At 41.8% G+C, this 27,395-nt stretch overlaps 1 protein-coding gene across 2 annotated transcripts in view; it reads right to left on the bottom strand.

Moving 5' to 3' along the window:
* The window catches only part of rev3l (REV3 like, DNA directed polymerase zeta catalytic subunit), a 117,475-nt gene that overhangs the window by 55,150 nt on the left and 34,930 nt on the right, over positions 1 to 27,395 (bottom strand). For both annotated transcript variants that reach the window (XM_041806144.1, XM_041806145.1), the window contains exons 2-8: positions 13,699 to 13,888; positions 13,528 to 13,602; positions 10,946 to 11,106; positions 5,959 to 6,100; positions 5,584 to 5,678; positions 4,265 to 4,369; positions 1,383 to 1,467 (exon numbers count right to left, since the gene is read on the bottom strand). In XM_041806144.1, the coding sequence (XP_041662078.1) occupies positions 1,383 to 1,467; positions 4,265 to 4,369; positions 5,584 to 5,678; positions 5,959 to 6,100; positions 10,946 to 11,106; positions 13,528 to 13,602; positions 13,699 to 13,888 (853 nt within the window). The remainder of the gene's footprint in view (positions 1 to 1,382; positions 1,468 to 4,264; positions 4,370 to 5,583; positions 5,679 to 5,958; positions 6,101 to 10,945; positions 11,107 to 13,527; positions 13,603 to 13,698; positions 13,889 to 27,395) is intronic.

Here is a 27,395-nt window from a genome sequence, read left to right as displayed (position 1 = left end):
CGATTTATGATTCAAAAGTTATTCAACTTTTGATAAACTGTGTCAGTTCTTGTCGTGTACGACAGCGCTGGTCTGGAAGGCATTTTAACGATCACATTCGGAGAAAAACTGTCACACAGCCACTATTCTTTGCTGCTGCAGAGGGTCCTTTGCTTCTTCTTCACTGCTCTAAAATGGTAGTCCGTGCATGATGTGCTTTCCGGCAGCGAAGAACAATTGATTTCCAGTTTATAGCCCTAACATTTAGCATGGCTAAATGACGCAAAATATGAAATATGTGTACTCACAGATACCAATAACTGCATTTTAAGCAGTGTTGGACGTATTTCCAATCTGAAGCAGGACAACCCTAGAAAAATAATCATTCTGCTACAAAAACCTTCAAAATTCACATATTTATAAAATAATTCCTTGCACCTCCTTGTGTTAGCTCTACTTGAACCATCATTCAAAGCAGTTCCTGTCTGCTGAGACACAGAGGGCCACATCACAGCCTCTCTCTTTCTCTCCATTATGAGCTGTTCAGGCTATTTTTAGTGTAAAGAAATGCGCAGTTTGACAAAGTATGACGCGACGATGAAACAGCCTGCCATTGGTTGTCACAGCTCATCACGAAGGAAAGTCATCCAAGTTCCAGGCTTGCTAGAGAGGTGTCTGTTATGGCTACGAAGGCATGGATAACATCATTGGAACAGCAAAACAGAGGGCTTCAAGAGGAAAAAAAAGCAAGTGGCTATGATTTAAGGTTCAAAGGGTATTAAACTTTTCATAACCTGTCTCTTCTTGTTGTAAACAACTTGGTGTCAGAGGGCTACAAATTTAGTTAGCTAGGAACATGCCCACGTCAGAACAAATTCACAATGTAGTGAAAGTTTTGAAAAATAAACTAAAACCCCTGAATGATAATCCCTTCCAGAGATCTACAAGCTTAGCAACATTTAGATTTATACTGGTTTATACTTTGACATGCTTTTAATTTTCCAAGCACATGTTCTTCATGAGAAAACAGGAAGCATAAAGCCCTCAGTCTCTAAGATGACAATAAAACCAGGACGAGTAAAATGCTACTAACACAAAGCTGGAGGACATGGGGTGATCTGAGGACACGCAACGCCTCAAATGCAGAGTCCAAAAGACGTGAGAAACTTTTGATGAATGTGGTCTGAGTTTGTGGTTCTCATTAATATGACTGGCAGTGTCTTGTGCTTACATTCAAACACTGTTTCTTTGCCAGCTGCTCAGACTTTCCTCAGGGAGAACAGGACCATTGTCCACAGATGACTTTCAGATCTAACATATCCTCAAACATCTGGCGAGGCCCGTCACTCCCGCCCCCGACTGTCAAAGCGACAATAGATCAAAAAGAAGGATGACGAACTCACACATCAAACTCGTTCTCCTTCAGGATCTCCTTGAACCTTTTCATGAAGACTTTCTCGCTCTCTGTTGAAGTGACACATCCTCGATCTGAAAAAACAAACACACTTAATCAATAAAACATTTTTCTGTCTACTTTTACAGAGGCCAAATTCTCATCTTCAATTGAAAACATTTTGGTGGTGAACTTTGTGATTCTTGTGGAGTCAGATGCTTCATTACAGCAGTAAAGATGGGAGTAGCCATAATTCTCAAAAACCTGAAAAAGTCTGGAAAGTTCCTGTCATCTGTGTGGGACCTGGATCTGTTTCATTTCCTTTCTCTATATTTTTCAAACCTGGGAACTCTCTGACTTTGGAAGTAGGTCTGAACATGTGGAAGCTTACACATGTCATCATAACAGAGCAGATTACATGTGATTATTTGTCACTCTGTTTCCATGACTGCTGTTTCTGTGTGGGAAAAATCCAGAGTTTGGCGAGGCTGAAGAAGTCTGTGGTTAAACGATAGAGCTGCGTCACCAATCCAACAAATCCTGGAGACATTTTTAAGAATAATGACACTCTACGTGGATCTGAGAAAATGCCAGCACAGTCTTCAACTAGAAGAGAAACAACATGACTGAGACAGATGTGAAAACAAGCTAGAAAGAATCTAAGCATCAGGAAACAATTCAACACATGAGGGAAGAATCAATGCCTTTAACATCTTTAAACATCGTCAGAAGACGCTAAAGATCTGAAACCACTGATATTTGGGGTGTTCTCACATTAGGCATGATAGTGCCCCCTCACTGGTCTGCTTTCACATCAGTAGCATTGTAGGGTACCCCTTAAAGTTTACATTCATACACAGTCAGATACAGTAGGTGGCGACACAGTTGGTCTTCAAATCCACCAAGACGACAAAGGAAGTAGAAACAACCGTAACAACCACTCACGCCAACGTTTGTTTAAGCACCATGTGAACGACAGATTCCATGTTTTTATCTTCTTTAAGATAGCAACAAGGACGCTCTTCCTACTTATAAATTTACAGCGCAGCTCAGAGGATGAAATGGCTCCCTGCTGCATGAATATGCTGTTTCTAAAGAGACATAAAGAAACGCCTTTGCAGCTCTACTCACTGACAGGTACACTAACCTCAGATACAGTTATGGTTAATGGACTTGAGCTTTTACAGCGCTTTTCTCTTCGTCTGCTTAATTTTTACCCTTTAAGTCAAACTCACCTTTTCGTGCTTAGACGGTGAAGACCGTTATGTAGAGCAGCCATCAGTATCACCTAAGAGTATCCATGCACACATGCTACTGAGAGAGCACTGTAGACAAATTAGGGTTAAGAGTCTTGCCCAAAGACACATCAACATGTGACTGCAGGAGCTGGAGATTGAAGCTATGCTTTTTCAGTTGAGAGAAGACACACTCTACTAAGCCACAGTAACCGGTCCCATTCACATCTCTTGCATACCACGCCCAAATGTTGCCCCGAAACCACCTATCTTAGAAGACTCAGGCAAGGGGCCTGAGTATGAAGTGGTTGCGCTTCAGATTCTGATTCTCTTTATTGGGGGATCAGATTTGCAGCAAGACGAAAATTCAAGGATGTAATTCCATATAAATAACGAGTATTTCATAGGCTTAAATGTGCATCATTACGTTAGAGTCTTGCTGTTAGCAATGATCCTAGGTGTTTAATTTCCCATCTAATTAAACGGAACATCTAAAAGAAGCTTAGTGTTAGTTCATGCAGGAAACAGAGGTCAAACGCCAAGTTGTGATCAGCTGATGGACAGCTGGACCCAATTATCACCTCCAAGCTCCCACAACCAATCACAGCTCTTTCTCTCACTGCAGCAGTCCATCTAAATATGACGTTCTTCTCACTAATCCCTGCTTGCATCAATGCTGATGAAGCATGCTGCTGCTGCTGGCAAAACTTTACTCCACCACCCCAGTCTCCTCCTTTATAGTATAAAGCTTGTTGCAGCCTTATTTTCAGATCCATGCTACTACAGATTAATTGCTTCTAAACTAATGTTACTGTATTAAAATGCATTGTCATAAATGTATCCATCCATATGGGGTTTTCAGGGAGGTGATCACTGGAAAGTCAAAGCATGCTGCATCTTAAAACTGATCAGGAATCAAAACAGTATATCCATTTTGCAGTAAAATGGTTAAATGTATGATGAGTGTTCATGACTAAATTGCATTTAGCTGACAAACATCCACACTCCTGAGCTGAATAACGCCACCCAATATTTCAGTTATATATGAGAATAACCTGGCACAGCCTTTGGACAGCTTTATTCCCACTTTCTAAATCAAAATAGTGCTAAACCTTGCTGTTCCTGCGAGTAGCTATCAGTGCTAAAGCAGACTGTTTGAACAGGATTACAGAGACAGTGAGGCAGAAGTCACTGAGAATTACTACAGTAGGTACTACTAGTGGACGGCTGCATAACAGGTTAGACAGAATTTGACTGGGATTGTGTACCTGGACTGATAAAAAAAATCGTTATAATTATTTTATCTGACTCGTAATTCTGGTGTCGACAACAAAGGGATCTAAATGTACAGTAACTGTTCATCCAGCTAGTCACTCACATCCCTTCTTACAGTGGCAATTTAATTATTTATGACGACTCAAAAACTGTGAGAAGGAGTGCTACCTAGAAGAAAGAATAGCATGGCACAGGATGGTCATGTAGACCTGAAAACACACTTTGACACATCAGACGTCAAGCTTACATGCCTGATCACTTCATGTTTAGAAATAGGAAGAAAAATATCCCCACGTTAGACTTTTCCAACCTTGTTCAACCTCGTCAGAACTGTTTAAAAAAGCAGAGACATGAACAGCGTTATCACTGTGACTGTTCTCACCTTGTGACTCGGGGGTTTCTATCTGAGACGTCTGGTTCTTCTCTCTCCTCCTCTGCTTCTCGTCCTCCCAGATGGCCTGCAGGCCAGGGTTTCTGCCAATCTGATCTGGACAGAGAGGAGAGTCATGGCGCAGAGCATCAGCTAAGCACACTGTTCCTTCATGCTTTAATATCAGAGTTTTCATTTATAACAAAGTCGTCTTTGGTTTTTACATAAGTGGATCATAACTAGAGAAAAATAGGGCAATGCCAGACCTAAACCATAAAATTCAAACCATACATACTGTAGTTCTATTTCCAGCAGTGCTGTTTTTATACTGTTAGAGAGCAGATGGGAAAGTATGACTCACAAAACGAGCTCTGCTGCCCTGGAGTGGCCTCTACTTTCCTTTCTCCACTATAAGACAGATGCTTACTGTGGTTTATGTTTTACATCCAGAATGATGTTAATCAGAAGGTCCTGCTGCATGCATGCTTCCATGCGTGTGGAATAAAAAACAAACAAACAAACATTAAATAAAAAGACCTCTGTGTGGCTGACACAGGGTCTCATCCTGATGACATGTGTGCTGACGGATTATTTTAAAGCTCTGCACTCTTGTTGCTATAGAAACCAATGAGACTTACATGATGGAGAAATATTCGACTCTTACACGCAGAAATCATGTCTGCCAAGGGTAAACTGCACCCTCGTGTTTACAAGAACAGCCAATTTGATTTGATCTGATTTTGTGCCTTGGTTTTTAAACAGGTTTGAAATTCTAGTAATGTGTCGACGCTACTCATAGAAACCACATGTAAGGACAGGCTTTCTTATTCCAAAAAATCTAGATTAATCTATTTTGTTCTGTATATAAACTTGAGTGTTAAAAACAGAATCAGAGGCCAAAAACACTGTCACCAAATCCAGAGATTTAACCACAAGCAAAGAAAAGATGCTTATAAAAACAAAACAACAGTAGCATCCCTTCTAGCTGAGCATGGCTTTGTCAGGGAGCACCATCTGCTCTAGATGTCTTTGTCAATTCAGTGAAGTATCCGTCTTTACTGGATAATCTCTTCCTCTCTCTGCTCCTCAGTGACAGGAGGTGATAGGTCAGCTCCTCTGTGTCTATGTTCAGGGCTGCTAATGGATCTGATGTGCGGAGAGCATCAGAGGGAGGTCCTGCGTTCCATCAAACATCCCTGCTGAACGTGCTGCAGCACCTTCAGAGCTGATGATTCAGCAGACGACCTTTCACCTTTTCTGTCTTATTCCTGCGGCTGCTGGAGAGAGCTACACCACAGTTAAAGACAGGTGGGCTTCCACAGAGATCTTACTTTCGATTTCCAGACGGTTGAGGATGTCTACGGCAACGGCATCGACCTCCAGCTCACACGTGCTCTGCTTCTCCACATCCTCCAGGACCAGAGAGCTGCAGGCAGACAGAAAAAACACAAACAATGGAGGTTTAAAAAAAAAAAGTTTTGAGATGTAGACTGTTTGGTTTACAGTAAGTTTAGCAGCAACAATCTCTAAAAAATGCAATTTAGAAGACAAAAGAAAGGTCAGTTTTATCTTGTGAGGCACCATGCTTTATCTGCAAATAATTTTGTTTCAGCAATCTTTAATCAATTTTCTTTTTCTAAATTAACTGAGAATGTTGTCCAGCAGAAGACGAGTCCTGCAGCCACAGCTGTGGGGTCAAACCTCACCAGGGTATGGCGTTCTCCTCCCAGTGGACAAACGTGCCCCCCAGGGTGCTGTCATTAAGCTTGGAGGTACAGGGGCTCTTCCAGGGGCTGATGCTGGGACGACTGCTGGGAGCTTGTCTGTCCGGGGCCACCGTGGCGTCTTCTGGAAACACAAACCAACACAGAGAGAGGTCATTAGAGAAATTTATCTCTGTATTTTGGCTGACAAGACAGAGGAAAAGCTGGATGTAGGCACTTAAAACTTGATTTAACTGTTTCCACATGTCAAATTATTCTAGATATATGTCTGTGATTATCTAATCTTCTGTACAGAATAGAATGACATGTTCCTCTCTGAAAATGTCGTAAAAGCTTTCTTTTCTGTTCTTTTAAGACTGTTGTTTGGCTTTTGTTGCCTTGATTCAATCAGACAGCTGTACTCATTCCAAACACCAGATGAGATGTCTGTAGAAAATTCAGAACTTTGTAAAGATCAGGAAAGAAGGAAGCCTAACTTAATGTCCGAGAAATGCTGAATGCTCAGTCTTTCATTCAGTGTTTTTACGGACTTGAACCAAAGGGGCAGTTTGTGATCCTGGTTCAGATTAACAAAAGGATATGATAAACACTGAAAGATGCCATCGGTGACACAGCTAAAATTAGATGTGAAGTAATTCAACGGTCAAATTCCTGCCACTTTATGATTTCACGTTTTGACTTTAATGGGGCAAACATAAAAGTTACTATTGCATCAACCCGATTTTGAGATGTGAAGTCAACTTTAAAACACCACCTGAGGGCTTCTTTTCATCTCAAAGTGGCCTCTTTTACCAGTCCAGCCCCCTTTATCATTCCCTGACTTGATCCCAGCTTAAGAACATGCTTTAGAGTTGAAGCTGGAGGGGAGAAGGAAATGTAAACAGGTGTAGCCATTATTGGGGTATTTGAGTTTCTTTGTTGTTCGGGACACAGGAGCCCTCTTTCCATTGATTGCATCAGAGTGGAGGTGGATCAAACATGGGAGCGCTGCTTTTGTGAGAGGAGAGTCAAGCGTGAGGATTTTGCAAAAAGAACTTTATTAAAATAGAGAGAGGAATTTCCTGTCCTGAATCATTAATGTCCTCACATGTGGAGGAGCCTCTTCTCCGCTCTCTGGGAGCGAGGGGTCCGATCCTGATGATGAGCAGAGGTACTGGTCTCAGATTAGGACTAAGCTGGGATCAAACGGAACAGGGAATGAAGGGTTTAGTCCCCATCAGGAGGAAGTAAAGTTGGGTTTGTGAGGGTCAGGTTTACCCAGAATCTGAGGAGGAAAATGACCGTCTGTCACTCCCACTGAGAGGCCCACTGACGGCTCGGGTCACAGCCTGAACAGCAAACCCGAAGTGCTTCCTATTTAGGAAGAATTAGAAACCTGAAACATAACAGCTGTTAGACAGCCTGTAAAAGGCCCTGTACATGTTATCCCAGCATTTTTATTGGTATTATTATCAGGTTGTTCTGGCTTGGAGGAAGGGTAGTTATGAGAGAATTATAAACTCCGATACTGTTACATTGAGAATTACCATGTAAATAGGTGTTCCAATAACTCAGCAACTAAAACAGAGGTTCTAGGCCTCAACTACTGGAACATGTTTTAGTATTTTACCGGCAAACTCCTCTTCCCTTTCTTAATTCTATAAATACATTGGCCCTGTTTGAGTGCAGAAAAAAAAAACAGCAGATATATTTGAGCAATTCAGGGCCTACTCACACCAGGCATCTGTATCTGTAGCTGAAGCACCCCTGACTCCCAAAGTCCAGTTTGTTTGACAAGTTCTCAGTACCATGCTCCCACATAACACCTCCTTGCTTCTGGCACAGATGGCAGAGGTGGGATTTGGCACAGTTGGAGCATAAGCCTGAGTGCACATGTTGTGAATGGGACGTATAAGTGCTGCAACTGATCCTCCCGACACTGGGCTTCATTCACCAATCATTGTCAAGAAGAAGGTAACCCTCTTAAGAAGAGTCTGAGATTCACCAAAGTTTTCTGATCTGTGATTCATTCTTAGCCAAAAACAAAATCTAAGAACACCCCAGAGCACTCTTACCAACATTTGATATGACACGAAAAAAGTTCGATTTTGCACCCATCACCACTAAAAGTGCCAGGATAAGAAAGACAAAAAGTAAAAGATTTTAAAAAATGTATTCAAATGCAGTTTTTTTTTTCAATTTAATACTTTTATATAATTAAACAAAATGCTAAAATGCATGACTTTATTATGGTCAAGTATTACTTTAAACATGCCAGTGTTTATTTTGACAGCTATTTTTAATTTTAGACTCAGTCTTTAGATTAAATGCCTTTAAGTTTTAGTCACATTTTAGTCATTTCTTCTTTTTAGTCAACAGAAACTCAAAAACATTTTAGTCTTTTTAGCATTTTCAGTCTTAGTCCATGAAAGTCCTTACATTTTAGACTTTACTTTCAGTCCAAGCATTTATTTTCTTGCCTAAATCTGGCACCAAATCATGTTAGTGGGCTCTACGTTCTCTGACAAACTGGGTTCCCTACTTTCTACAGCATGCATTGTTTTTTATGCAGATTCACCCACAGTGGAGAAATATCACAGATTTTCAATGTCTGACAAAAACTGCATTACATTTTTGTCTAGTTTTAGTCATCTTGACGGAAACATAACTTATTTTTTGTTAGTTTTAGTCATAAAAGATTTATTTTTGTTAGAGTTAGTGGAGTTTTTGCCATGGCAAAATAGTAGTAAAAAGTAAGTCTAGTCTTTCTCACAGAACATTTTTAGTCATAGTTTCAGTTGACAAAATTAACACTGAAACATGCAATGCTTGATCTTGGCTGCAAAATGTTAAATTTCGCATGTTTCTTGCTTCAGCCCCCTCATTTTAACTTTTTTTTTTAACTCATCATGATTGCATCCTTATCTTTTACAGCCAGATTCATGTAACTTCTGATGTACCAGTGATTTCTTCCAATGCATGTATTTGATATCCACTGTATAAAATATTATTAAACCTTCCTCTTTTGGTATCATTTGTAGCAGCACTACATCCATTTTAGAACTGTTGAAGAAATCCAAAGTATTTTGATTATCTTCACAGTTTATTTCAATTTATTGTGCTTATATCTTGCTATCTTTTCTTCTTATTGCTGTTTAATGTCTGTGTTTGCCCACTGCCCTGCAGTCTCATGTATTATATGGGCAAATGTGTGCATGCACTAATCTTACAAGTACCTGGCATTCATCAACTAAAGCAGTTAAAGAACGTGCCATGAATCCCACCTAGAGTTCTCTTTCTTTTAAATAAATTAAAGAAAAATCTAATTGGTGAACAAGGCTCAATGGTTCTAAGTAAAGGCAGAGCTGTATCTGACCAAAGCGACAAAAATAAGCCAAAAAGTAGGTAGGGATAGGGTTAGTTATTGCCATGTTGCCTATACCTACTCTGTGAGACCTAACTTCTTATAGTCTGTTTGCACCATATTGGAACGTGATAGCACAATCTTGCTTCAGCACATTATAAGACAACCTTGCACAAGCTCTAATTTGACTCTCTTCTTTATTTGAGGCCACTTTGGTTAAAAATCAGACCAAAGAGCGGACATTTTTGTGAAGCTTTGGTACTTCACAATACTAATCATCAAAGTAACAGACCAGATTTTGATGACTGTATTTAAGGGAAGATGATACCATGCTCGGGCACAGTATGTAGGAGCTGGGCAGTGTGATTAACCTTGAGATGGCATCGTCTGAAACAGACTTATAATCTGAATCATTCACTTTGAAGGGGGAGCATGAGTATTTTTTTAAAGTTTGGGTACATGTTAACTAAAATTAGACAGCATCATAACAAGTGCACTCGAGTATTCCCAATATTTTCACAGGTGACACATGCAACCTGAAGTGTGTCAGCCTCATGAGTCTAAGTGTTTGAAGGTAAATCCTCCAGCAGCTGCAAAAACCCCTGGGACTCTGTCTCATCTGTCTGTAGGGCTGACAGGGCACCAAGAACTCTGCTCCAGCACACAAGAGAGAGAGAGAGACCCATGAGACTGCAAAGAACCTTCTCCGAAAGTCAATATCTGCTTCCTCTCATTCTTGTCCTGTCATCAAACCACTGATTCAGGTCTTTTCCACCTGTTTCTGGAAAGCTTTTTGACTGATTTTCAGGAGGCACTGAGACTCCACTGGATTTTATTTTGGTTGTGTAAGAAAGAATCTAAATGACCAAAAAGATCTGGTTAACAAAAGAGGCTAAAGAACATTAAACATGCAAAGATGCAAGAGGCCAAGTTAAGAGATGGAAATAAAGCAAGCTGTAGACACCGGCCTTTATGCTGCTCAATTTGAAGTCAAAGCTTGGCACAGTAGCTATGAAGCATGTGCAGAATGCCAAGGCCAAACTGGAACTGATTGATGGGTGATAATTTAAGACTGAATTGATCTTCAACGACATTATCTAGGTGTGTTAGTGTAATTGCAATGGCACTGATGTGTGCATGCGTTTTAAAATTATATTTACATTATTTTTTTTTTAAGATTTATTCTTGGGCCTTTTCATGCCTTTATTTGATAGAGGAAGGACAGTGGATAGATTAGGAAACAGGGAAGAGAGTGGGGAGAGACATGCGGTGAAGGGCCACAGGTCGGATTCGAACCCGGGCCGCCCGCGTACATGGGAGGCGCCTTAAGCCACTCAACCATCTGCGCTCCCATATTTACATAATTTTACTGTGATAGCACAGACATTTGCTCAGGACCACAGGGGTCTGCTCTGAGATATTCTCAGAGGACAAAGGAGGAGACGCTGAAGACAAATGTCACACCTCATCGACAAAAAGACACTTTCTAAGAAACCTTAAACTATGACAAAGTACTAAAATAAGACATGGAAATCTGCCTTGCCCCCCCCATCATGACCCTGCGCCCCCCTGGCACTGCCCTAAGCTATGCATGTGTCTTATTTTGATTTTCTCTCTGTATCTTACCTTTACTGGGGCCCCTGCGGAACTTGATGGCCCCCAGGTTGACCAGATTCATGCCATACAGGTTGTAGTCAATGAAGAACTGCAGCAGGAAAGGGATGTGGCCTTCATGGGGCTGATAGCTCTTGTTCATCACCGCTCCACTTTGTAACAGCTCACACACCCTACAGCACACACAAGTGACCTTACAGTAAATCAGCACACATAATGATCAGAGATAATTATACAAACGTCTGCATCATTTCCTAAGGTAAACAAAATAGCTGTGTATGAAATGGTGCGATTTCATGAGAGGACTACCTTCTCCCTTGGACAAAAGTTTTGACTGCAATACCATTAGAGTTTTACTTGTTGCTGTTGGAAAGGTAAGCTAAGGGAAGTTTCAGGCTTATGCTAACATAGAAAAATGGTGCAAGACAACACATAGCTGAAGAAATAAGCTGCTTTGTTGTGCTTCAGTGCAATGGTCTTTCAACTTTTTGTTGTGGCAGCCTCCATGTCAGGGTATAACTAGAAACTACGGCTGAACAATTTTATGAAAATAATCTATCTGCGATTTCTTTACCCAATATTGCGACTGCAATTATGCGATAACTTTTTCACGGTCCTTATCTTATTTATTGTTCAACAAACACGAGCAATAAATCATTTTATATTATAACCAGCACAATATTAGATTAAACTAGGGATGAAGGATTTGAAAAAAATATATCTAATTGCAATTTTGGCTCATAAATCAATTTGATATCTATTGCCATACTGAAGGGGATGATGACTTTTTAGAAAATTTTATACTTAAACAGGAAAAGTAGGATTTTTTTGTAAACACATTAATGTACGCATAATGTGTAGAGTAAAAAATCTCTGCTGCTGCTGCTGCTGCAAAAAGTATCAAACTGGTATTTTACACATTTCCCTTTAAGGAATTACTGCAATGTCTGTGATTTGAAAATTGCAGCAGGCCATACTGCAATTTAATCTCATTTGTGATTAATTACCCAGCCCTACTAGAAACACAAAGGATAATATGGGCATTTGAATACCAAGTGGTAACCCTTAATGCTTTGTGTCGATGCAGCACAATGCATACAGAAAATAAATGTTAAGGAATAGCTCAGACTGCTTACAGGGATGGTTGATGTCTGTCTCAGGACTGGATTGGTTGTTTAAAGACAACAACATATTGGCAAACAATAAAGACCACCAATCATCTCATGTGATCTGTGGTATTCTGCTAATAAACAAAACTCATGGCTTTATTCATGTCCATCTGTAGGCCTAGTTTGGAAATCACAGCAAGAATTGCTCTCTGAGCTCCCAACCACTCTTCATTTGGTACCATTTTGCCTTTTTTTTTCCCCTGTAAAAACAACAACAAAAATGTAACAACAGAATCTGTCTCTCAAATGAGAGCTGGCTCCTATTGTTCTCAAAACAGCCAGCTCTTAGAACTGGCTGCCCGTGAATGACACATCGTACTCCCCATAGGTTGTCTTGATATGAGTTGTCATTTCATTCCAGCCAGTACCTCACTGGATTTATTTGTTAAGTTTTAAAATGATGTTTAGCAACATGAGGGAGAAAAGCTGTTAAAAAGGCATTGCTAGCCTCTTAGCTCGTGGCTTATTCACCCCCACATATTCTCACTAGCCGCTTCACTGCACACAGCATGTGGAAAAACCAAATCGCTATCTGAGAGCCAAGGCAACAACTGCTGTTTGCAAATTTTTGTGCAAAAATGCATCATTATGAAAACCGGGCTTCATAATGGAAGTACCCAAATAAAAATGTATAACAAAGGTTTCCTTGTTTGCCACATTTTAGTGGGAAAGGAATCAATGCATTGAACCTTTAAATTTAAATCAAATGTTTAAACAGAAGAACGAGCTTTCCAGAACCATCCATAAGCACACTTAATGTCACTTTTACACTGAATGCATAGTAGATAGAGATGAATGGGGAAGGAGTTGACTGTGTGAATGTTCAAGCTCTGTCCTGGAGTCATGTTTCCCCTTTAAAGGTCAGGGCAGTGTGCAGACTGATTGACAGACTGATCAGAGCTGAGGGGGTGAGGAGGGCTGGAGGCAGCCTCACCTGCCACTCTCATCTCTTCTTTTTCTCCTTCCTTTCTCTCTAAATCTCTCCTCATTGATGTCCGTCAGTCCTCTTTTAGCTTCAGTTTCTCGCTCACCCTCACCTTCAGTCTGCTGTTACCTTGATTTTATTTCCTATCTTTCCTAAAACTAAATATCATCCCAACCTTCTGCCTCCTCCTTTCTCCCTTTTTGCCTCCCTCTCTTGTGTGAGTCACCTGCTCTCTGCTCCACTCAGCATCAGTGCTTCACTTGCAGCGTCACTGCTAACGCTGACTGCTCTGTGCAAATAATTCACAGTCTTCCTGTGCACTCCGAAGCTCACACACACACAACCGATCAATTTGTACAACTGAATACACACAGATCGATTTCAGTTTAGTGAGCTGGCGGAGTCATGCGCACACAGTCTGGCTCTCGGTAACATCAAACGAGTGCAGCTCAGGATGAGCCCTGTTCACAATTAACTGCATCAATCTGCTGTATCCTTACCTTTTGACCATCTGAGGATTGTACAGATAGATCTTCATAAAGTGCTTCTCCTTGGCGTGGTAGCCATAGAACGGCCTGAAACAAGACAAAGAACGCAATTATCATTCTTCATATCAACCTGGAAAATAATATCCCATTGGCAGTCTTATTTGTGCTGGAGTAGCCACTTACATGCCAGAAACCAACACCACTTTGAAAACGTGCTGGGTGTTGGAGGCGGGGTTTCCCATGGCAACATTCAGGGCTCTGTCGATGCTGAAGGCCACCTGCCTCAGGTAGCGCTCCGGCTGCTGGCCGTAGCCGTCGTACAGGACGTAGATGTAAGGAAACACGCCGTGAAGGTGGAGACATGTTTTCTGACCTGCAACACAAACACAGCAACAAATCGAATTAGCATCAGGCTGGTAATAAAAAATTAGGTCGAAATGCTGTTTTATCATTATTGTAGCACTGTAAGAAGAAAAAGAACCAAATTTAAGACGAGAAATTAGCACACCAACGAAAACCTGGGAAATTAAACAAATAACTTTTCAGGGACAAAGGCTCAGTCTCATGTCTAACTGTGACCCTGACCACTCTTTGCCCCTGACACAGAGAGATGTAAGAGGTAGTGGGGAAATCTCCCCCTTTGAAAAGTGACGACCGTTAAAGATCCTGATACGTCATTACAGCATTTACATAAACGCTTCAACAATAGCAGACATTTCTCTGATGACCAAGTTCCACAAGTGCTTGTTCCAAATCAAAAGCACCACAATTCACTGAAATAACATTAAATTATGATGTTGATGATGATGATGATGTTGTTGCCCTCATTTCCAAATCTTGCCAGTGGTTCCAAAGGCATTCTGGGAGATTTCACTCTATTTAGAAATTGTCTGTTTGGAGGGCTATGAGCCTTCAACAATTCACCCTACCGCTCCAATCCAACTAGAATCAGGACCCCCTTAACCTGACACTCCAGATGGATTTGTTTCGCACATCCATCTGGAAAACCTCCCATATACAGCACCTGGGAAAGGGCGGAGCTTTTGAAAAAAAACTCAGAGGGTGATTGGATGAACTTTCTGTCTGTCACATCTTTACAGCCCAATCAGAGCAACAAAACACGTGATGTCGTTGCCCCTATGGAGAAGTAAACCCCATACAGAACTGCATATCGCTAACCATGGCGACTGTAGACATGTCAGTACACAACTTTTGTCGTTTTTGAAAAGAAAACAACTCACTGCTGTTCTTTGTTCTTCTTTAAAAGAAGAAATGTTGTCAAGTTCTGATAAAACTAGCACTTTAGCAGCATCCACGCTAATCTCCTCCACCATTATTGCACCGGTCTCTTGTTGCTGCTTGACTGTGCCACGCCAAAAAGTACTGCCCCTTCGTCGCTGATTGGTCCTGTCCCCTTCCAACCGGGCCCAAACAGTTCAAATGGGAGCTTTGCAAGATGGGTTCGCCAGTGAGAAACATGGAAATGGGTGAATCCATCTGCTTTGCAAGGTTACATGTCTCTTGTTTCTTTCTTCTTCTTGGCAGATTTGCAAAATCCAAGCACAAAATGCCACCGACTGTGCTGGACTGTGTACAAACATGCTCAGAATTTCATTGTTTTAACTACAGCCAACAGTGCATCTATCATTCTAGCAAAAAAGCCATGAGTTGGAAGAGCCAAATGATTAAATTGGTGCTTTATCCCTGTTTTCATGATGTTCCCTGAAGGGATGTATACAATAAAGTTTGTCCTGCATGAAGAGGAATATGATAAAAAAAAATGACAATAAAGTCAAAGCAACATGACAAAACTGTGCATCCTTTCAGTGGATTTTATGCTAGGACAAATTATCATTCAGCATTCATCGTGATAGAGTCCTTCAGAAACCTGAGCTGAGCACATGATGGGAATTCTTCCTCTCCTGGCTCTATTTTATCTCCTCCAAGGGTGCCATTATTGTAAGTAGTCTGCAGCAGATCCAGTAAACTTTTTCTCTTTCAGAGGGGTGAGACGAGGACAAATGATTGTAACACTGAGCCTTTGATGCAATGATCCCTGATTTACATGCACACAGTGTTAAAGCAGCCCATTAGCTAAATAACTCAACAGACACAGAGATGGAGAGTGTAGCCAGGGTCTGTGGGAGGAGCAGAGAGGATTGAGGTCTTGAGTGATGTAAAGTGAGGTCAGCCGGTACAGAAAGAGGGAGAGATACAGTATTTATAACAGGGGGTGGAGTAGCATCAGTGCTCACAGACAGACATGCACGCCGCTGCTGGGAGTCATCTGAGGTGAGCCGTGCTGCAGACAACACGCTCCGATTCATCCCCCGTCTGTGGTTATCACGCAGCTTCTATCTGCTGCAGGAGCCAGCGAAGAGTTTAATCCTGCTGCATGAGGGATAATAACAGCAGAGTCAGAACTAAGACAACTGAGAACGAGGGCACACAGAGATCTTCGCCAGTTTGGGTCAGCTGAACAGGAGGAGGCAGTGTGGAGCAGGAGCCTGACTCGTGCCCAGACGTGTCTGCACATGCCCAGAGACGTGCCTACCTTCCCAACTCTCATCACCGCTACAGAGGAAGGGGAAAGGAAGTTTCTGGCACTGATCCTCTGGCCCAAACACACACAGTGTGCCAGTTCTCCATGCTACGCTGTGACAGATGCTGCATGCTGCGCTCCTGCATGATTGTTGAGATTGCTGGACCCGAAGTGGAGCTTCTAAAAGAGGGAGAAATATTCCCAGCATCTCTCTGCACATCGATACATGTGACTGCCTCCAAGCAGGGAGGGAAGGAAAGAGGGGAGGGAAAGGGGCTGATGCAAGATGAGATGTGGTGCTGAAAGGCAATGAGCTCCTCTGAACAGACTGCTCCACTGAATCAGGCCTCTACTGTATGAACTGAAAAAGAAGGATATGTTGGAGCTCTCTGAGGAGGACAGTCTACAGTTTGGTTCATGTGTAAGCTAAAAGCACTCTCATCAAACCACACTATCACTTTAATGTAGAAAGAATGGAAATTGTCTTTGCATCCTTGGGGATAAGATTACAGTCAAGCTCTGGTAAATGAGGTTTGAAATGTGAAATAATTAACCCTTAAATTCTTCAGGCTCTTGTACGGACTCTTATGTAACAGACTGAAATTCATGTTCCTGCCTCTGTATGAGCAGTAAGAGCAAACAAGGCCATCACTGATCATTTCTATTATCAGTGATAAATAGGTCTCATAATTGTTTTAGGCATTATGTTAGAGCTGACAACTTCTGAGTTGTGCTACGGCTTGAACGTAAGCAGTAAACCACTCTAGGCCTTTGCATGTGCAGTGCTGCTTATGACATGAAATGGCCTCTTATATACCCTGGGAATACAATTAAGCTTAAGCATGTCAAATAGGACATAAAGTATTATGGAATCAGCTGCATTTTTTGTCATGTTCATTGTATTCTTCAGGTAATATACCTTTAGTGGTATCAGGCATTAAAATGAACAAGAAATTGAAGAAAACAAGTGTGGTCTAATAATTTTTTCCATGACTGTATGTGTACTGCACATCTTCTTTCCACATGCAGTTCTTTTTCCAACAAAACTAAGATGTCATCTTTCCCTGGTAAGAGCAGAGTCTGCTCCTCACTCATCAATCAGTCATGTGACCGCCCACGCAGAAGCATAAACGTCACACACAGGGTCTGTTACATTATATTTGTATTTGGCAAATTGATTAATTCTGTGATGAAAATAAGCAGCGAGGACGAGCTTGTGGCTCTGTCACTCCTTCAAAATCACTCTGAACACATCCATCCTGACAGAGCGCTTTATACAGCGCCAGCTGCGCCAAGTTAGAGACATGGAGCGCAACCTTTAGGACGCGGTTACACTAGGCAATCCACATCGTGCCTTAATCCAGTCTCTGTTAGGTGACTGAGTGAACGAACGTATCCCTTTATCTACTATATTTCCATGGTTGATATCCACAATAATAAACGGACAAATCCAGTGTTTAGAGTGAGGATTCCTATGAGAGAGTGAGGGAGGCGAATGAGCAGGAAACAGCGGGAGCAGATCAGCCATGCTTGCTTTGATGATTCACTTAGCTGCTACTGACGTCATTACTCATGTGTGTGCAATGCTGCGTTCGCGTCCAGCATGGAAAATCACAAGGATGCGTTTAGGTACCGAAACATGGTACCGTTTGATTTTACATACAAACATACATACACTGTTTAGACTTTATTTACTTTTTGTTCAGTGCTTCAGGTCAGTCTGTGAAATCTTGCACTTGACCATTTTACAACTGTTTTGTATTGCCTAGTTAGACATATTGTGTGATGTACAATTTTCTTGCAATATATCGATAATCACAGTATAGCTGTACTGTGATAATATCAGTATTGTGGACCATGTATCGTAACGTGTCATGAGGTACCCTGTGATTCCCACCCCTAATCAGATGTGTTTGTGCTAGTACTATATTGGTACCTGGTTTCAATTTGGGCTGGGCAATTAATTGCAAATGAGATTAAATCACAATATGGCATGCAGCAATTTAAAAATCGCAGATGTTTCAGCAGCAGAGATTTTATGCACATTCTGCAAACATTCATGTGTATTATTTTTTTTAGAAAATGGTTTAAAAAAATTGTTCTTTTCATGTTTTATGTACGTTTTACTTAATAAAAACAATAATCCTCATTCAGTAAAGCAACTGATGTCAAATTTGCAATATGAGCTACAATAATTGCACTTACAATCAATAATCGCATTTAAAATTTGAATCACAAAGCTGGGGGAAAAAAATCGCAATTAGATTATTTTTGCAAACCGTTCAGCCCTAGTTTCAATACTCTAATACCCACATCAGGAAACGTGGTGTTTTCAGTAGCAGCTTGACACACCTCCACAAAAGAGCAACGGAAACTAAAAATCCAGGTTCAGTTACAAAGGAGTGAACGCACAGAGACTTATATAAACATGTGTCTGATATCTAATGCCCAGACATGGGTTCAGTATGCCATCACAGGTTTGTTTCAGCGGAAGACGGGGGATTTAACGTGAATATACATTCAAATGTTATCATCTTCTTTAATTTTGGTCATGCTGTGATTTACTGTTACCATAAAGGGCAAGAAAATACTGTGATATGATATTCAAGGCCATATCGTCCAGGCCTAGTATTAGCCAAGATACATTTGTAAATATATCAGCAAAAATCCAACACCATGCATCCTCTAGTATTAGTTCCTCAGTTTTAGCTGTCAGTGAAAGTCTTCCATTATTGTCATTTACCAGTCTGTGATGCCTGTTGATCCCTATCTGATCATCATTTGAATCCATAATGAGTTGATTTCTACATTCATACAGCATGTTTCCTCAGCTTTCATGAATAAAATCCAAATAATACATGAAAAATGAATCACATGCATGTTTTATTCCATTTAAACCATTGAAGACTGGTATGAAAGGTTAATAATCAACTGTTCATTGATAGAAAAGTGATTAGATGAAGTGAGACTGAGGCTCAGAGCTCTCTGTTTCATCTGGAGTCAGTATTTCTGAGTCTCTATTGTGTAGTCCAAAGATGTCTGAGTCTGATGATCCCGGTATGCCACACAAAGGCTGGCAGGCACTCAGGATGAGAGCGAGCGGCTAGGACGGCACGTGTCTGTCTGTCTGTCTTCAACCTGGACTCTCTCTCTCTCTCTTTCTGACACACAGCAACACACCACGAGCAGCCAATGCCGGCTTCTGCTGCAGTTGCTAGGCGACGGCAAAGCAAAAGCCCCTGACGGACAGCGGGAGGGATAAACAAGTGATTCTTTCCACCCAGCTGGTCAGACCACAGAGAGAGACGGAGGGAGAAAGAGAGAGTCTGAGAATCAAAGAAAGAGAGAGCGAGAGGAAAATAATGATAATGAGAGGAAAAGTGTGTGTTTGTGTGTGTGCAGCTGCTTCAGAGACTAAAGTACAGTGTGTACATGTTTGGGTAGAGAGATGAAGGCATTAGAAAAAGGGAGGAAGCATAAGTTGATGCAAAGAGAACGGATGGCTCTAACATCTGCTTCTTTACATGGATTGATCATTCTGATGCAGTCAAACTTTGGGCTGATGAGCTTTAGAACGATACATTTTTCCTTTTTATTGTTGGGAAATTCTTTGGATATTTCCAGAAAGAAAAACGATGAATCTCCTTAAGCCTGACATGCCAGCAATCCCAGTTAGATAGTGTGATTGTGCTTATTGAGGATTTCTGAATAACAGTTGCAGACTTTTATTGTGGAGAGCTTGATGAAAGTAGTGTGTTTAGCATTGAATTGGCTTAGCTTTGGCTGCCGTACCGGCGACTTTTTGCAGCTAGTTTACAGCAACTTTTCTGACTTTATTTAATGTTGTAACTGGATCTTTGATTCACTTATTCATAGGTTAAAACACAACTTTAAACGGTTGTTTAGGCGGTGAATAGCTGCAGTGCTGGGCTCTACACAAACCAAGACCAGCCAAAGCAGCACTTAGCTTGTGTTAAAGCCCCAGGCAAGCTGACAGAGGCGGCACACTCACTTTGTTGTGGTGCAGCGATCAAACTTTGAGAGGAAAAAACCTGCGTTTTGCCTGCTAACTGTGCTTAGTTACAGCGGCAAGAGTGGGTGACCTTTGGTTAGTTACCTGGCTACACGTAATACAAGAGCTAAGCGTGCTAATGACTGGACTCAGCCTGAGCTGTCACAAATCACTCCCTCTGCCAGCTGTGGGAGCGGATATGCCTCGTGAGTGCATCAAAGCACAATGTAGGCATTTAAACCGTTGATGACGGTGTTGCAAAAATCCACTTTGTGGCAGAAATTCTACTGTTGATGGTATTAATACCAGTTTACTGCCCTCCTCTATGACAGACAGCAGCTCAGTCTGAGTTCAGCAGCACGAGGTGGTAAAACACGAGTTTTCTCCTCTCCAAGTGTAATGTGTGTAATAACAGTAACATATATCGAGTGTACTTTCTTTGCACAGCGTCTCTGTGGGCCAGTCTGAGGCTGTAACATACGCTGTGTGCTGCAACGGAGCGACTCAGTTTGTCTCTAGTCTTTTGTGGCAGCAATCTCAAATTAAGGTTTAAAGGTGTGTTTTCACTCATGAGTTTTAAGTCCATAAAAATTTAAAGAAACAGCTATAAATAAGGTAGCTCCATACACTTACCTGCATCTCTGCTAAAGCTAGTCAAATCAATAACAAACACGCCTTTTCCAACAAGTTCTTCACAATAAAAGTCCAGAGTTGTTATTTTGTTTGAGTGCTTTTATTGTGAATGGCCACATCAGGAAATGCATGACTGTCAGTAGCAGCCTGACATGCCAGCAGGAGAGAAATGAAAATTAAAACTACAGGTGCATTTACGAAAAAGTGAAGACAGTGTGACTCGGGTATGAGTTCAGCTTGCCATCACAGTTGTTTTTAAGGGTAAAATGGGGGTTGCAACACCTGAAAACGCATTTTAATGTATTATCTCATTTAATTCTGTTAAACCACAATACAATAACATGACAGCAAGAAAACATTTTTTTTGAGGTTTTAATATTTAATCTACAGCTTTATTTTGAAATTCCTCCTGTACAACTAATCTGAACTTTTAAGCAAGCTAGCTCTAACCAGGTTATTGCTAACACCTAGCAGCTGAGACCATGAGGAGAGAAGATATCCCCTCCTCTCTCGACCATGTGGAAATATTTCAGACAGAGACTACACCACAACAGGCCTTTCACTTTTATTTGACTAACATATTTGCCATCTTTTCCTGTTTACAGTCATCATATACGATTGTTTAGTGGGATTAAAAACTGATGGCTGCTTTGAGTGGAGGAGCGAACCATCAGCTGTTTTTTTTTTAATCAAGCTGACAGTTAATGGCACTGTATTTCATTTTGTTTCACAGTGCTGATGTGCTCCATACTTGCTCATCAGTTGTAAACACTTCATACCACACAGACAGCAGAGCCTTCATAACAATGACTCAGCTGCTCTCTGTCTGCCTCACTGACCCACAGTGGGGTGTGGAGTAGTTAATTCTCCCTCTGCTGAGTCATGGAGCGACCCCAGAGATTAACGGAGTGGTGGGATGGTACCGGACCGGGGGCGGTGCTTGGCAGAGAGAACCTTGCAGCTCCTCCCCTCAGAGATAAAGCCCTGAAACCATCACAGCCTCTCCCCCTCTCATTCAGAAATCCTCCTGTGGGATGTCATCATGGGGTGGGAAAAAGTGTAAAAATACTCAGTGGACAGTTCAGAGAAATGCTAAAAATACAGCGATTGTTATATCCACATACAGACTGCTTGAGAAATACATTGTCAGTGTTTTCTTCATGAGAGTACAGTGCTGTCAAGTCATTTTCTTCCTCCATCACTCTCCATGGTTTGGGGGAGCGGCTGCCTTCATATGTAATCAGAAAGATGGCTGCCACAGGGTGGAGCAGAAGAAGTTAATAAATCCAGGGTTGGTTAATTAAAAAAAAGCCCTGGGAGAGCTGTTTCTAATGTAGGCCTCACACTGCCTGCAGAGGGTGTGCCACACATGGGGAAGCATGCTCATGTTTCACATTCAAGATAAAGGACAGATTCAACCAAAACACCTAAGATGAAGGCGGGTACGATGAGCAGAGGTTACAAACATGTAGGAGCTTACTTCAGTGTCCAAAATAAGCCTGGAAATATGAAAAATGAGGCCAGTATAAAGTTGAAGTCACGGTTCAGAGAGGTGATAGAATTAAGGGGCAGTAATCCTACCAAACACACTCTCATACAGCAGCAGATTCAGGAGTGAGTTTACTGAGCCCCCATGCATTTCTAGCATAGAGCATGAAGGAGCCTTTAGACTGGTTCTCAACTCATGAGTCAGGACCATTAAGTGTCTCAAAGCCATTTTCAGTTGGTTGCAAAAGAAAAAAGTGATAAAAAATATCCATTAAATTCTCTTAAAGCATGCTTGTTTGTCCCGTTTCTTTGTTTTATAACATCTTTTGTACTTCCCGAGGTCCAGGCTGTACTATTTTTCATTTCTCAGTTTCTCCTTGAGGAGTTGATGGTGGGTCCTGAGGCTCAACCATTACGTTAGATGACATGTTGGGGACAGCTGTAGCTCAGCCTCTAAGGACTTGGGCTGGGAATTGGAGGGTTGCCAGTTCACTTTCTGTTCTCCGTTCAACAACAGAGTGTAAACTGTGAATTTCCCTGCAGAGATTAATAAAGTAAGTCTTCTTCTGTGGTTGATAGAGGGTGGTGAGGCTGCAGGACATGAGAGGTCCAAGAGTTAATGTTGACTGACAAGGCACAATAATGTCACCAGATTTGCTGCAGTTATGACTCTGCTAGTGTGTACAGCCTGTTGTTTGCAAACTTTTTAAAGGTGCATTACTCATATGAACAACAGCAATCCAGCCAGCTTGCAGCCCACTGTTTCACAAAAGCTCTTGCCTACATGTAAAAGCTTGTCCAGTATTTTCTTAAGTCTGTCCTTGCTCCACCACTCCCTTTACCCCTTCACCTGTAGGCATCTCATTCCATCTCTTTGCTTTATGATTGAGACAGATCCACGTAATGAAACATAAATCCTAGCTGCACTGAATCGATAGGCCACAAATGGACTAGGATGTACATGTTAGTCTACTAGCTTGATGCTCTGTGACCTACTGACCTCCTGATGAGCTTTTACTTGTGCTGCAGGATGATACAGTTAAGATTTACGATAGGGGGTCCGTGCATTGTGTTGTATTTGGAATGTTGGTATTTGACTGGACACTCTGCATGTCTTTCTGGCTGTTTTAATCGATCTGCTCTATATGGACTGATGGAGTCTGGCAGTGGTCTATGCCAGTGGTGCTCAAATGGTATGGCAAAGCACACTAGTGTGCCTTGAGCCAAGTCTTGGTGTGCCATGGGAATATGTACAACCATAAGTAATTACAGCTATACAACAACTTCAGTTGAGTCAGGACCACTTTGTCAAGAAACACACGTGAAGTTATAAATAGTTTTTCTTTATTAGCAGTTATGACACTGATAAAGTCAGGGGCAGAATTTAGGAGGAGCTGGGGTGGAGGAGGGCTGTAAAAAGAGGCTTGAAAAGGGCACAGCAAAGCGTAGCCAGGCAAGAGCAGTTTAAATATGGCAGCATGAGGGTGATTTGCAATAGTGTGCTTAGAATGAATAAGCTTGCCGTCAGCTGGTCTCAGTTATACGGCAGTGCTAGACCCCGTGGCCTGCCTGAACTAACGCGATACACTTGATTTACTCTAGCATGTTAGTGGCTATTTTGTATGATATGGTTTTGGTGTGCCTTGAAATGTTGGCTTGATCTTAGGTGTGCCTTTGGGAAAAAAGACTGAAAACCACTGGTCTTTGCCATTAAACAGTCAGCATGTCTCCGTCAGGGACATGACAGAGCCAGACCAGAGTGCAGACGGTGGAACCGCTCCATCTGGCTTGAGAGGAAGTGATTTGCTCCGCAGTACGATTCGCCGTTGGATTGCAGCGCAGCTGTTGTATGTGGAAATTGGAGGTAAGAGAATTAGCTTGGATCATGCTAATTTTAACTCAAGAAACAATCAGTTTTACTTAACAACATCAAGTCAATATAGAGAGTTAAATGGACTATTTACTTGGTGCATGATGCATGCATCCTAGTATCAATAATTGGTGTAAAATGATCAGTAAAATTCCTTCTTAGTGATGTTTTGATATAAAATTGCTTCCTTTTGCCTACAGAGTGAGCTTTAGCACCAGGACGTTTGATGTACTTCACTTCCCAGCCCGTCATTTGGATCAAATAGTTTTCTCTGAGCTGCACGGCGTCATAAAGTGAAGTATTGCTAGAAAACAGTTTGTCTGCACCCCGGTGACTGCTGACGTACCGCAGCATTTCTGAAGAATGTGCTCTGAAACCGTATAAGCCCCTTCAGGAACAATTCTGTCTCAGACGTTGCCGCTGCTTTACAAAACACAGGCAAACACAAATAATACCACCCACACTAAATCCGTAAGCCTGTCTATGACACAGGACATATTTTTGAAATGCATACATACTGTCAAATATAGTCGATTCCACCCAGAAATAACTAATCTGCATGAAGAGACCAACCAATCAATATGTCCTCTGCCTGGGTAGCATCCATGTTCTCTGCCTCTGTTCTAATGAGTTAATAGCTGGCGGTGGGTGAGTGTGTTCCTCCATGATGTGCCGGTCTTTTTAAAAGGATTTGGATCATTTTAGTGGAGTTGAGCCCCTGCATTAAGATGTCTCTTAAAACAGGCTACAATGGCCAAGCATCAACGGAAATTAAACATGCAGAGATGCAAATATGGTCACAAAGAGTGAGGTTTATGTCTGTGTAGAGCGGAGTGAGTGTAGTGAAAGGACGAGGAGTGAACCAAGGAGGGGGACAGCCTTTTAAACCACACTCATTCTAATGGATTCACTCCCATCATCCGCTCCTTAAATTAACTGCTGCAGAGGAGAGAGAGGACGGAGTCACATGAGCAGTCAGAGTATGAATGAGAGCCGGAGAGGACTCCATGCACACAGGTTTATTAACTAACTATGCGGGCCTGTATTGTGTGCTTGTGTCTGTAGGAGGAAGGCTGTTAAAGTCTGAGTGTGCTGAAAGGGAGCTGCACAGATGAAAGATGAAACACTTTCTGAGGGGGACTTTTACATTAGCTAGAAACACCCTGACAAATTATCAGTGAGAAAAGTGAGCGTCCCAGCGCTGTCACTCCTAAACAAGCCGACTTCCTGCACTGCTCCACTGCACAACGTTAAGGGTTATTCCTCTATTTTAGGGCTGATTCTTGTAATTCTGACCTTTCAAGAGCCAGAGTTTCACCTGTCTCTATGATGAGCACTGTGAAAGCTGCATGCAGGTGAAAAGCGACCAATCCATTGTCTCCCTGTCCCAGTTTCATGACGGGAAACAGAATCTACTCCCCATTTCCCCTTAATGACCGCTTTGTAGCCAGCACGTCCCCGTCGCTCAAGCTGAGCCAGGCATGGATAAACCTCCATGCCAGCTATCCCCCGACGTCTCCCCAGCAGAGGAGACAGACGGCACCAGCAGAGCCAGTCATCTGAGCAGACAGGAGGAGCCTGACCAGATGGTCACTTGGAGGATGCCTCGTGCCAGATCTCCTTTACCAGGCAAAGCAAGAATAGATCAATCTTCATAAAACCAAACGGTAAAACTGAGTCTGGCTGCAAGGCGATGTTGGCCAGTGGAAGCTGTAATTATGCAGGCTGGTCATCCTGACGTTTGTTCTTGTTAGGATTCCTGCACGTCTGCCTGGCTGCTGAGAAAGGAGTGCAGATGGAGATGGAGCAGACTCAGATAAATCAAAGGGAGGATGGGTGCTCATGGGATGTGGTAAGAAACTTTAAAAAAAGCAAGAATGCTGGAGGACAAGCAAGTCTTTCTGCTGGGAATGAATCAACAAAATGATTGTGAAAATCTAGCATCAGGAATCCACAACGTGTGACCCCTAATGGCAACCAAATCACACTGTGATGCTCTTTAATAAATCCTGAGTATCTCTGCAGAGGTGAAAGCTTACTCTCTTTGTTCTGTCTACTTTTATCCTCACATGGAAAATCATGGGTGTAAAATGGGGCTTCCTGGTGGCTGGTCTGTGTCATTTCTTGTATAAGTTTGAGTTCAGAGCTGGCCTTGGGCAGCCAGTAAATGTCATCACTCTCTTTTCTCTTCCCATCATTTCTATCCAGCTGAAACAGAGAAGCTATCGTGCACACCATGCAAACAGTTCTCAGAAGTAGGGATGCACAATACCAGTATTGGGTACTGGTGCAAACAACAAGCCTAAGTGCTTGTACCTGTACTCATAAAACATTGCAGATACTGCACTCAGTATCACTTTAAAGCATGACGTTTGCCTCATTATGTGAGTATGCAGTCAAAGTTGAAGCCTTGTCTGCAGCTTGGTGTATTGGTGGTGTAAATAAAAGTACTCATTCTTTGTCTGGAAAACCTGGTATCACTTCAAAAGTCCTGTCCTAAAAATACAGGATAAAATACCACTTGTGAGTAAAAAATAACTTGATGCTGTCTGAAATTATATTTACCACATGTTCCACTAACATCTAAGGCTGGAGATGTACTTACTGATTACTTACTCTTACATGTACGTATGATGACCACCACAGCCCTGCACCAGTTCAGTACACTGGCTGTGGGCATCTTCAGAAATGAACATGAATGCATATGTATGGTGGGTCAAGCTGTAAGATAGAGCCTAGAATTTTCATCATGGTATTTTTTTTCCACTTACAATGACAGTATTATATCCAAGTATGAAAAATGTACAGAGATAACGCATAAAAATACATATTCAGCTGTTACAACACACGTTTACCCCTAAAACAAGCCTGCGTTACAGATGTTCACGGGCATCTACACCAAACACCTATCTAAATTGTGCTGAACCGACAAGTCTAAAGAGGCAAAAATACTTCGCTAACAGTCGCATTCATCACAGGGTTGTTGTGCTGGCGGGTATGATGTGAGCCTGATATGCTATGTCCAGTGTGGCTAACATTAGCAGCTAGCTATGCCAGCCTTTGTTTGCAGATTAATATCATGCTTTGATGTGTGGCCTCTTTTCACTTCAGTTGAGTGATTATACAAAAGGATTACCCTTGACATCCTACATACAACTTTATTTCCATTTTCTAGTTAAAAACACCTCACAGTAGCTGGGTCCCCATCACAGTTTTTCACAAAATAAAAGCGATATTTCTTATGTTTTGACTAAGTACAATTGCACTTTCAACGTGTTTCCATTGAAGGGAGTTTTGGTCATGAGCCTCGCAATTTTTGTAAAATCTCATCTCAC

This window comes from Cheilinus undulatus, linkage group 14 (genome assembly GCF_018320785.1).
Source record: "Cheilinus undulatus linkage group 14, ASM1832078v1, whole genome shotgun sequence".
Lineage (NCBI taxonomy): Eukaryota > Metazoa > Chordata > Actinopteri > Labriformes > Labridae > Cheilinus > Cheilinus undulatus.
This window is presented reverse-complemented; position numbering and strand designations above follow the sequence as displayed.